Source organism: Lottia gigantea (genome assembly GCF_000327385.1).
Source record: "Lottia gigantea unplaced genomic scaffold LOTGIsca_311, whole genome shotgun sequence".
Lineage (NCBI taxonomy): Eukaryota > Metazoa > Mollusca > Gastropoda > Lottiidae > Lottia > Lottia gigantea.
In genome coordinates, this window is record NW_008709034.1 from 56,194 (window position 1) to 68,934 (window position 12,741).

Genomic DNA, 12,741 nt, shown 5'->3' on the forward strand with positions numbered 1-12,741 from the left:
CAACAAACGACAACAAACAAACAAAAACAAACAACAAACGACAACAAACAAACAAACAAACAAAAACAAGCAACACACGACAACAAACAACAAACAACAAATAAATTGAGATTGAAAGAATGAAAACATAATGATATATTATGTATTGCGAAATGTTGGGTTTAAATTTATAATTTTAGTAGTAAGACATAACCTAGGTAATTTATTAGAACACAATACAAAGGAGTCACAAGTCAGCAGATGTATCAACAATTTTTTATTACGAGTGAACATAACTTTAAGTGAATTTCGATTTGTATTTTTTTTTTAAATATAGAACATTTAAAACATATTGTATGCCGTTATACGAGTCAATAAATAAGTTGTATTCCTCATGAAGAAAAAGCATAAGGCGATCATGGGATGTTAAATATGTTATATTTGATATGTTCCGAATCACTCTATAGAAATACAATTATTAAAGATCTTTGTAAAGTTTATTCATACAGTTTGAAGAAGTAAGAATTGAGTCACTTTTATGTGTGGTCAGTTAGCCCTGAATGGCAGTTTGTCCTCGGCATGCAATACTTTCAATCTCTTATCATATCACTACAATATCAACAAATATGATATTATGTAAACTGGGTGTCCAGACTACTTTGAATGCACTGGAAGAAGCAGATATTGTTGACGATGATAAATTAAAAACGGCGAGCACTATTAATGATATGATTTTCTTAAGAGATTATAGTATGAGTAATATTAATAAAAACAATTTAAATGAAATTATTTATGATTTATCTACGTTTAACGTTAATTTTCTGTATTTATACTACTTTCCTTTTCTCTTATATTTTGTAATGTGTATATATTGTACGGAATGAATATATTATTATCATAACAATTCATATACTGTACTGTAATATAATTTTACATACCCAGATGAACCTGTATATTAACACGGTTAGATTAATATTTTTGAATTGATATTTTTTTGTCGATGAAATGTAAAATTCTGTTAAAATCACATGTCAAGATAATGTTACTGGGCGATAGTCTTGAAAGTTTAGAATTATATTAAATAGAGATACTACCTCTCAGAATGCACATTTCATTCAACTTCTGAAACTTGGTCAATAAGAACATATATTAATAATATAAAATTCTCAAAAACTATTATTAATAATTGTATTTGTTATTTTCAGATGACTAACTACAAGAAACTGCTCATGGTGGTCACTATATCTGTTGGTTTGAATATTCTATTCTATTTAAAAGAAACGGAAATTATACAACCACACATCACCAAACTACATCAATTCGTTTATCAAATGAAAAACTATAGTCAAATATCTGTTAGCAATTCTAGTACAGACAGTTTAAAACACTTTAAAATTATCAAGCAGGACATTCCAGTGAAAAATAAAACAATAGTTATCCTGAATAGTCCTTACTGGTGGTCAGATAAACTAATACCAAATATATTTGATAAATGTGAAATATCGACATGTCGATTTCATTATAAAGAACCATTTAAATACGTCAATGACAGTGATGCTGTTATTTTATATGCAGTGGGATACTCTTCCAGATTGTTGACAAGAAAACCTAAAAATGGACAGATTTGGATATTTGCCGTGTTTGAATCTCCAATCTTTTCGCATTCACAAGAATTTAATAACGCAATATTAAAAGACAAGATAAATTGGACTATGACTTACCGACATGACTCAGATATTCCAGCACCTTATGGTATTGTCAAGAAAATTAGTGGACAATCAAAAAATTACACAAAAATTATGGCAGAGAAAACAAAATTAGCAGCACAAGCAGTAAGCCATTGTTCAACGCCAAGTTTACGTGAACGATATGTCGAATCATTACAAAAATATATATCAGTAACGGTTTACGGGCGATGTGGACCCGAGAAGCAGGGTAGTAAAGATACAAATTTGTTTCAAAACATTGAAAAATCATATAAGTTTTATTTAGCTTTTGAAAATTCTTTGTGTCGTGATTATGCCACTGAAAAATTCTTTATCAGGCAAAACAGTAGTATTGTTCCTATAGTGAGAGGTGACGGTAATTACCAACATTTCTACCCCAATAATTCCTACATAGATGTGAGAGACTTTAAATCAATTTCTGATTTAGCCAAATATATTCAATATTTAGATAGAAACGATACAGCTTATATAGAATATTTGAAAGCCAAAGAAAATTACGTTCTCACTGGAGGTACACCATATAACGTGGTAGAACCATTTTGTCAAATGTGTAAGATGGTTAACAATCCGGATAAATACAGGAATAGTTACTCTAATGTTCAGGATTGGTATAGTAATGGAGCTTGTAGAAATCCAACTGACTTAAATATAATGTGATGTAATGTAATGTAATGTAATGTAATGTAATGTAATGTAATGTAATGTAATGTAATGTTATATAATATAATATAATATAATATAATATAATATAATATAATATATAATATAATATAATATAATATAATATAATATAATATAATATAATATAATATAATATAATATACTATAATATAATATAGTAATAATATAATATAATGTAATGTAATGTAATGTAATGTAATGTAATGTAATGTAATGTAATGTAATAATGTATTTAAATAAATTGTGCTACATATAAATTGGGTATCTATCCGGAATCCGACCCACGTCTGTTTCATATCCGAGAGTTTTTTTTAGATGAATATTATGTTTCGGGGAAGGGAGGGTCTGATTCGCCGAAATGTATAGGCCTAGGGTGGAACAGACATTTATTTAGAAATTAGGATTAAGGATAATGATGTTGGGTTTTCTTCTGTTTTGATTCTGATCTGAAATTAGAAAAAATAACTTGCACAGTGGGCGAGAAGTATAGTAACTGTTATGTACTGATTGTTTTTAGTTTACTATGAACAATATTATCATTTAAGTTCTTAGTTTTTGAATATGCAACTATCATTTTCTGCATATAGACATGGGGGAATTTCTCTTGAACTGCTTGCTCGATAGCTGGTTGTATTGAACGGGACAACAAAGGGTGCTATGCCTACATTATGGTGAATATTTAGTCCTGTAGGTCTTGCTGTATTCAATGTCTCAATCCAATGGGCTTCCCAATCTGTCACATAAAATCTTGTCTATATTGTAAATATTTGATCAGGAACCTAGAGGGGATAGTCAAAATTAACCAATTTTTATATGTATCGTTATTCACCATACATATTCTCAAAAAGAAGATTAGGGCAGTCAGGAAGTATGAAGTAGCTTTACAAGACCCGGCGACCCGTCGCGGATGGCCCGTCGTCCGTCGCAGAAGGTCCGTCGTCCGTCGCCCGTCGAGGCTACTGTACAATTTTATAACTGACCCGTCGCCAAAACACGTGAGATAAAAAAAACAAAGCATAAATGATTCAGTGTTAGATTTTCATTTGGATATTTATTTCATGATTATTTTTGACCATTTATTAGGTGTAGGAAAGTTTAACCATTTACAATTTTATTTGCATTTGCGTTTTCTTTTCATTGGCTGCGTGCATATTATGGCTCCATGGCCCGTCGAGCCGTCGCCCGTCGGTGGAATATCATTATAATGTCCGTCGAGGCTACTGTAGAATTTTATAACTGACCCGTCGCCAAAAACTGAAATAGAGAACAAAAGCATAAATGATTCAGTTTTAGGTTTTTATGTCACAACAATATTTCCCAGGTTTTAACTGTCCCGTAGAAGTGTGTCATAGCTGCACAACCCGTCGACCGCCGGGAAAGAGACCCAAAACCCACTTCAGCCCACGGACCCCTACTCTTCTACAGTTGAGCCATTGCATACCAGTTATGCCATTAGAAACTAAGGATGAAAGTTATCGCGACAAACAGTCGGACAGTGCTCAACCAGCATTTGACGACAAGCGACGAAATATAGTTACTGTCTACCGATGTTTAAAAATGTTTTTCGACATCACTAACGATTATCCCACGTCTGTTGCTCTTCGATAATCCCCATGTCAAACACATATCGTCGTCGCCCGTCGCAAGGACCTTTTCCGTCGTCAGTAACCCTCAAGATTGGATAAAAGCCATAGTCTGTTACGTTTTACTAAGTCAAGGACAATAACTCCAAAAACCATTCTTCTGATTGTTACCAAACCAATACCATCAATATAATATACATGCCAAGTTTCATTATGATCAAATAAAAACTGTAGCCTTTATCACCTCAAAATTGAAGGGTTTTCGAACTTGACCCAGGATCCTAAAGATCGGATGATAACTACATAGCCTTTATCCCATATATAAGCCAAGTTTGACAAGTTTTACTGAGTCAAGGACAATAACTCCAAAACCGTTCATCTGATTGTTACCAAATTTGAACTTGCATGCATACCAAGTTTCATCCAGATTGAATAAAAACTCATTTGTGCCTACATTGCGAAAGGACGGATGGGCGAAGGCAATATATATGTGAACATTCTTCAACTCTTAAAATGTAAATTTTATTCAATAGTCAAGCCAACGGGCTTAAGAAAAACTCCATAATCTGAATATTTCATAAGTATTATTCTACAAACATCTTCATTAGTTGAAAACAGTGTATATTTAATTTTTATTTGTATCATTTTGAAGTTTATTATTAACAAATTAAATTTAATTAAAGTTATAACTGTGTTTATTTGTATCAATTATTCTATGTCTCATTGTGAGATTTGCTTTGAAGAAAGAGATTATTATTGTGTATGTCATATCTGGACGGGTCAACTGTCGCAAAGAATTCATCCGTCGTCCGTTTCACCTTTTTGAAATTCAAAGGTCTTAGCAACATGCGATGGACCTTTAAGCTATGATATATGTAAAGCTATGGATAAAATTTTCGACAGTGCTCAACCAGCAATATTTACGACAAACGACGGATGAGATATAAGAGACAGGTCCTTTAAGGTCGTAAAGCAAGTCCAGTGATTGACGACCGATGTTTTAAAAATGTTTATCGGCATAACTAAGAATATATCCGACATCCGTTGCCGCCTTTGATAATCTCTATTTTAAACATTTATTCGTTGTTTATTCGTCTGTCATTACTTGGTTACTGTGGAATCACACTGCATATGGCCAAAATATTTAATCTGAAGCGCTAGACATGAAATGGATGGCCTATACTGAAGTTTACATGCAGCTTCTCGATCTGTGACTAAAGAAAAAAATAATGACTCACCTTAATTGCATTTCCATAGTATATGAAATAAATTTTCCACGACATGAGTCTTTCTTCATTCTAAAAAATAATGCATGAAAAATAATGCAATCTTGTATTAGTCGAACACGAGATTAAAACTGGAGACGCAAGACCTATTAAACAGAAAGCTCGAAGAATTCCAACACACCAGAAGGCTGAGTTTGAGAAGATACTGAACAAGATGTTAAAACAATGTGTCGTAGAAATATCAGTTGGACCATATGCGAGTCCCATCGTGAAGAAGAAAGATGAATTACATAGGTTCTCTGTTGGTTATCAAGCCTTGGAAGAAGTTACTAAGAAAGATGCTTATACGCTACCGAGGATAGACCAAACTTTGGATTGCCTCGATGGAGTGAAATGGTTCAGTACAGCCGATTTACTTTCGGGATATTGGCAGGTGAATGTTAAAGCCGAAGATAGACCAAAGAAGTGGAATTTTTAGGACATGTTGTTTCCTCGGAAGGTATAGCTACAGATCCGAGTAAAATAAAGATCAAGAATTGTCAACCTCCAAAGGATGTGAAGGAGCTGCAGTTACTAACGCAGGGTTATTGAGGGTCATGCCAAGATAGCTAACCCGTTACACAAGTTAACAGAAAAGGGACGATAATATTTATGGAGTGACGAGTATCAGCGAGCGTTTGAGGCCCTTAAGGAGAAGTCTACCGTTTATACTTGACACAGATGCAAGTGATGGTGGAATAGGAGCCGTGCTCTCCCAAATTGTAGAAAGAGTTGTTGCTTATGCGAGTCGTAGACTGTCGAATAGCGAACGCAATTATTGTGTTACGAGGAGAGAATTGCTCGCTGTTGTTAACTTCGTCAAGCATTTTAACCTTTACCTCTATGGTCGTAAGTTCACAGTTAGGACTGATCATGGAGCTCTTAGGTGGCTCCTAAACTTCAAGAATCCCGAGGGTCCAATTGCTCGATGGATAGAAATATTTTCGGCATTTGACTATGGAATTATACACAGAACTGGTAGAGTGCATGGAAATGCGAACGCTCTATCGAGGAATAGAGTCGTGAATTTAATAGAAGTGAATTCTGATATGTTTGATAGACAGCAGGCTGGTGTGGAGATTTGAGATTGATAAAGTGGAAAGAAGAAGGCGTGAAACCAGATTAAGAACAGTTTCACCTGCGAGCCCTTTACTCTGTAACCTCTTAAGAATAGCTAAGACGAGGACAACCCCTTATAGACCGGAATCCAATGGACAGGACAGGTGGAAAGAATGAATCGAACGCTGAAATCAATGTTATCGTCGTATGTGCATGACAACTGGGATGATGTATTGGCATACGTCATGTATGCATACCGAGCGACAGTGCACCAGTCCGCCAACTCAACTCCCAATTTGCTAATGTTTGGACGAGAGGTTCACAACACCAGTTGATTTGTTCGTTGGTTTGCCACCTGGAAAGGTTTATCCAGAAGAGAGGAGTTGGAGTAAAGCAGTAAGGGCCATGATGGAGGAAGCTCACCCCTATACAAGAGAATTTCTTGAGGGCCAACTCAAGAGACAGAAGAATTATTATGATCCAGTTCGTGGTCGTGCTCGTTTTCAGGTGAACTCGAAAGTGTGGTTGTACACTCCTGTGGAGAAAGGAGGAATCCCCTGTAAAAGTACTTGAGTGGACCTTGTACGGTCTTAAGGGAGATCTCTGATATTACGTACGAAATCCACGATGACGCGTCGAGTCGTATTCAAGTTGTTCATATTGATCGTTTGCGTCAATATTAAGTCCGACCGAGTCAATTCGAAATGAACGATGATATCGAGTCAGGAAATGAACTTGAGAACGAGGAAGACATTCGAGAATTCGTAAACGAGGAGATTGTTGAATGCGATCAAGCGAGTGAGTTAGATACTCTGGGATTCCGCACTCATGGATGACGACTATCTGGACGCCCCGCATATTAAGAGAACTCTATTTATTAAATGGTGTTGATGTTTAATATGAATGTGATTGTGTTATCAGCAGGAGAATGTGCTGTGCAGTGACTGTTGTTCTTAATGTTATCAGCCGAGGACTGTGCTGTTATGGGGCTATTTTTGTATTGTGCCACGTATTTTTATTATTCTTTGTATTGTGTAAATGCCAGACGCCGAGGCGTGGGTAATGTAATAACCAGCAGTTCATATTCCAAATCTAATCTTTTTTGTAATTTTTTTATTCTTAACTTCTGGTTGAGCGCCTGGTTATTTGTTACCTTCGTCTACGCATTGTAAGTTTGCCTACTTCATCTTTAATATTGCATTTTATATATGTCATTTTCATGATACGTTAGGGTTTTCCTTTCGCAAAAGAGGTACGATTCAATAATTAGGATAAGTGTCATTTCATCTTTTATGCATTATTACGTTTGGTATAAATTTCCTATAGTCGCGATTTTCTAGCCATGTTTGCCCTATTCTTACGATAGGTTGCGCTAGGAATATGGCATGTGACCTGGAATAGAACCTTTGGATGGAACAGTGACTCCCTTCGGATATAAATCTTCGAATTCTAATTCTTTGCTCGAAAAATCCGCTGATAAAAATATCAAATATAAATTGACAAATCTTCTAGTAGTTGCCAATTTGAATCGTAGACTTGTAGATCGAATAGGCTTAATTGTTGTTATCTCTCTTGAAAGCGTTGTAACATAAAATTCAATGAAAACTCCCAGACAGGTATAATCTGGGCGTCAGAGACTAATATCCTCGTCATAGACAGGTATAATCTTGGCGTCAGACACTAATATCCTCGTCATAGACAGGTATAATCTGGGCGTCAGAGACTAATATCCTCGTCATAGACAGGTATAATCTGGGCGTCAGAGACTAATATCCTCGTCATAGACAGGTATAATCTGGGTGTCAGAGACTAATATCCTCGTCATAGACAGGTATAATCTGGGCGTCAGAGACTAATATCCTCGTCATAGACAGGTATAATCTGGGCATCAGAGACTAATATCCTCGTCATAGACAGGTATAATCTGGGCGTCAGAGACTAATATCCTCGTCATAGACAGGTATAATCTGGGTGTCAGGACTAATATCCTCGTCATAGACAGGTATAATCTGGGCATCAGAGACTAATATCCTCGTCATAGACAGGTATAATCTGGGCATCAGAGACTAATATCCTCGTCATAGACAGGTATAATCTGTGTGTCGGACACTAATATCCTCGGTATAATCTGGGTGTCAGAGACTAATATCCTCGTAATATACAGGTATAGTCTGGGCGTCAGAGACTAATATCCTCGTCATAGACAGTTATAATCTGGGTGTCAGAGACTAATCTCCTCGTCATAGACAGGTATAATCTGGGTGTCAGAGACTAATCTCCTCGTCATAGACAGGTATAATCTGGGTGTCAGAGACTAAAATCCTCGTAATAGACAGGTATAATCTGGGCGCCAGAGACTAATATCCTCGTCATAGACAGGTATAATGTAGGTGTCAAAGACTAATATCCTCGTCATAGACAGGTATAATCTGGGCGCCAGAGACTAATATCCTCGTCATAGACAGGTATAATCTGGGCATCAGAGACTAATATCCTCGTCATAGACAGGTATAATCTTGGCATCAGAGACTAATATCCTCGTCATAGACAGTTATAATCTTGGCATCAGAGACTAATATCCTCGTCATAGACAGGTATAATCTGGGTGTCAGAGATTAATATCCTCGTCAAAGACAGGTATAATCTGGGCGTCAGAGATTAATATCCTCGTCATAGACAGGTATAATCTGGGCGTCAGAGACTAATATCCTCGTCATAGACAGGTATAATCTGGGCGTCAAAGACTAATCCTCGTCATAGACAGGTATAATCTGGTTGTCAGGATTAATATCCTCGTCATAGACAGGTATAATCTGGGCGTCAGGACTAATATCCCCGTCATAGACAGGTATAATCCGGGCGTCAGAGATTAATATCCTCGTCATAGACAGGTATAATCTGGGCGTCAGAGATTAATATCCTCGTTATAAACAGATATAATCTAGGCGTCAGAGACTAATATCCTCGTTGTAGACAGGTATAATCTGGGCGTCGGAGACTAATATCCTCGTCATAGACAGGTATAATCTGGGCGTCAGAGATTAATATCCTCGTCATAGACAGGTATAATATGGGCGTCAGAGACTAATAACCTCGTCATAGACAGGTATAATCTGGGCGTCAGAGACTAATATCCTCGTCATAGACAGGTATAATCTGGGCATCAAAGACTAATATCATCGTCATAGACAGGTATAATCTGGGCGTCAGAGACTAATATCCTCGTCATAGACAGGTATAATCTGGGCGTCAGAGATTAATATCCTCGTCATAGACAGGTATAATCTGGGCGTCAGAGACTAATATCCTCGTCATAGACAGGTATAATCTGGGCGTCAGAGATTAATATCCTCGTCATAGACAGGTATAATCTGGGCGTCAGAGACTAATATCCTCGTCATAGACAGGTATAATCTGTGCGCCATAGATTAATATCCTCGTCATAGACAGGTATAATCTGGGCGTCAGAGACTAATATCCTCGTCATAGACAGGTATAATCTGGGCGTCAAAGACTAATATCCTCGTCATAGACAGGTATAATCTGGGCGTCAAATACTAATATCCTCGTCATAGACAGGTATAATCTGAGTGTCGGAGACTAATATCCTCGTCATAGACAGGTATAATCTGGGCGTCAAAGACTAATCTCGTCATAGACAGGTATAATCTGGGCATCAGAGACTAATATCCTCGTCATAGACAGGTATAATTTAAACAGAACTCTAGTCCCATACGAGATAGTGTCACACATCGTGGTTCATCTTTACATTTATTCCCGTGGTGACCTCTGAAATAAACGAAAAGTAATGATATTTTAGTATATCAGATACCATATGTGATACAGACCGTCTCTTGTGGTGTGAGTAATACACACTAGAAATATTAAACATATATTACCTGGACAATCTCTCTCTACTTTCCATTTACCATTTTCACCACACGTCAGAGTACCCGTCAGACCAAGAGAACAGTTAAAACTAAAATTATCACCAAATATTCTTGATTCTGTTACATCATCAGAGTTAGTGATATTCAAACCTTGTGGACACTCTACAGCTGGTAATAAAATAAATTTATAAGATAATGATTTGAGATTTTGTTAATATAAGGAGCATTGATCTAGATCCAATTGTTTTTATATAGATCAGGGGGTTCAACCTTTTTCTTTCTAATACCCCTTTCAGAATCCTCAATCGATCGCATTACCTCCCTTATCTCTATAGATTTAAGTTAAAAACTGTTACCTTGACAAGCTTCTTGTTCTATCCACATATCATTTTCACCACACCTCAGAATACCCGTCACACCATTCTTAGTGTAGCCAACAGAACAGTTATAACTAAAATCTTATTCAAATATTTTAGATTCTGTTACATCATTAGAGTTAGTGATATTCACACCTTGTGGACACTCTACAGTTAAGAGTAAAATAAAATCATAAGATAATGACACGGGATTTGATAAAAGGAGTAAAATTGATCTAGATATACGTACGAACTCGATGCTTTCTATTTTAGTCCTAATTCTTAACTTTATTTCCGAACGAAACATCCTGTCTGCAAAATCTACACCTACATCATAATGTATAGAGCTTGTGTGGAAACTGATTCTTACCTTGACAAGCTGGTTCCAAAATCCAGACTCCGTTTTACAAGGTGTTGAACTTGTGATACATATCCTCTTTTGCACTTGAATCGTTTATTGTCTTCACAGCTATCTCTTGGAATCCACATCGTATTTATTGGTAGATTATACTTATCACAATTTACAACAAAATAAGATAAGTGTATAACATTATAGTCTAATATTTATTCTTCATCTTAAAAATATAGTGATAGAACAAACCTGTAATTTTAAACCATTGTGGAAATCCAGCTGAGATTTCCTAATTGAGGAATAGTTACAGATAATGCAAACGAATTCGTCTTCCCAGCCTATTTCAATCTGGACCGTCCCTGCTATACCTACCTATTTTATCCCAAAACGTTTTCGCCATGTAGGGGTAACGTTTAGGACTCGCCACTGGTAATGTTCCGACCCACAGCAAGACCACCATCAACATCAAATTAGCATTGACCATCATATTGATTCGATAATCAAGTTTTATAATCAGTGAAAATTGTGTGGGTTTATATAGAAACGTAGATAGATACAGATACTAAATCGATACAGCAGAAATAGAGAACATGTCGTGTAGATATTTTTAATGAATTTCATCTTGGTATATTTTATAATATCTGGTGGTAACGAGTTTTGAAGTAAATGACGAATGAAGACTTATTCAGAACCCACTAAAAGCTGGGTCGACTGGAATAATGATGAAAGATGATTTATTCAGTACTATTTACAGCTGAGTCGACTGGAATAATGATGAAAGATGACTTATTTAGTACTATTTACAGCTGGGTCGACTGGAATAATGATGAAAGATGATTTATTTAGTACTATTTACAGCTGGGTCGACTGGAATAATGATGAAAGATGATTTATTTAGTACTATTTACAGCTGGGTCGACTGGAATAATGATGAAAGATGATTTATTTAGTACTATTTACAGCTGGGTCAACTGGAATAATGATGAAAGATGATTTATTCAGTACTATTTACAGCTGGGTCGACTGGAATAATGATGAAAGATGATTTATTTAGTACTATTTACAGCTGGGTCGACTGGAATAATGATGAAAGATGATTTATTCGGTACTATTTACAGCTGGGTCGACTGGAATAATGATGAAAGATGATTTATTTAGTACTATTTACAACTGAGTCAACTGGAATAATGATGAAAGATGACTTATTCGGTACTATTTACAGCTGGGTCGACTGGAATAATGATGAAAGATGATTTATTCGGTACTATTTACAGCTGGGTTGACTGGAATAATGATGAAAGATGATTTATTCGGTACTATTTACAGCTGGGTTGACTGGAATAATGATGAAAGATGATTTATTTAGTACTATTTACAGCTGAGTCGACTGGAATAATGATGAAAGATGACTTATTCGGTACTATTTACAGCTGGGTCGACTGGAATAATGATGAAAGATAACTTATTTAGTACTATTTACAGCTGGGTCGACTGGAATAATGATGAAAGATTACTTATTCGGTACTATTTACAGCTGAGTCGACTGGAATAATGATGAAAGATGACTTATTTAGTACTATTTACAGCTGGGTCAACTGGAATAATGATGAAAGATGATTTATTCGGTACTATTTACAGCTGGGTCGACTGGAATAATGATGAAAGATGATTTATTTAGTACTATTTACAGCTGGGTTGACTGGAATAATGATGAAAGATGATTTATTTAGTACTATTTACAGCTGGGTCGAATGGAATAATGATGAAAGATGATTTATTCGGTACTATTTACAGCTGGGTCGACTGGAATAATGATGAAAGATGATTTATTCGGTACTATTTACAGCTG

The 12,741-nt window shown here is 35.9% G+C and overlaps 2 protein-coding genes across 2 annotated transcripts; one reads left to right on the forward strand and one right to left on the reverse strand.

Annotated features, from left to right (window-relative positions):
• Positions 1–1,460: 1,460 nt before the first annotated feature.
• Positions 1,461–2,321, forward strand: LOTGIDRAFT_95412 (hypothetical protein; the record flags this gene model as incomplete). Its single annotated transcript, XM_009057870.1, has 1 exon — positions 1,461–2,321. A coding segment is annotated over one exon (861 nt), but the record flags the coding sequence as incomplete, so codon positions are not given.
• Positions 2,322–10,039: 7,718 nt separating this feature from the next.
• Positions 10,040–11,029, reverse strand: LOTGIDRAFT_175585 (hypothetical protein; the record flags this gene model as incomplete). Its single annotated transcript, XM_009057871.1, has 4 exons — positions 10,040–10,083; positions 10,194–10,352; positions 10,541–10,635; positions 10,911–11,029. 4 exons carry the CDS (start codon positions 11,027–11,029, stop codon positions 10,040–10,042), a joined length of 417 nt encoding a protein of 138 aa, XP_009056119.1.
• Between the last annotated feature and the right edge of the window lie 1,712 nt (positions 11,030–12,741).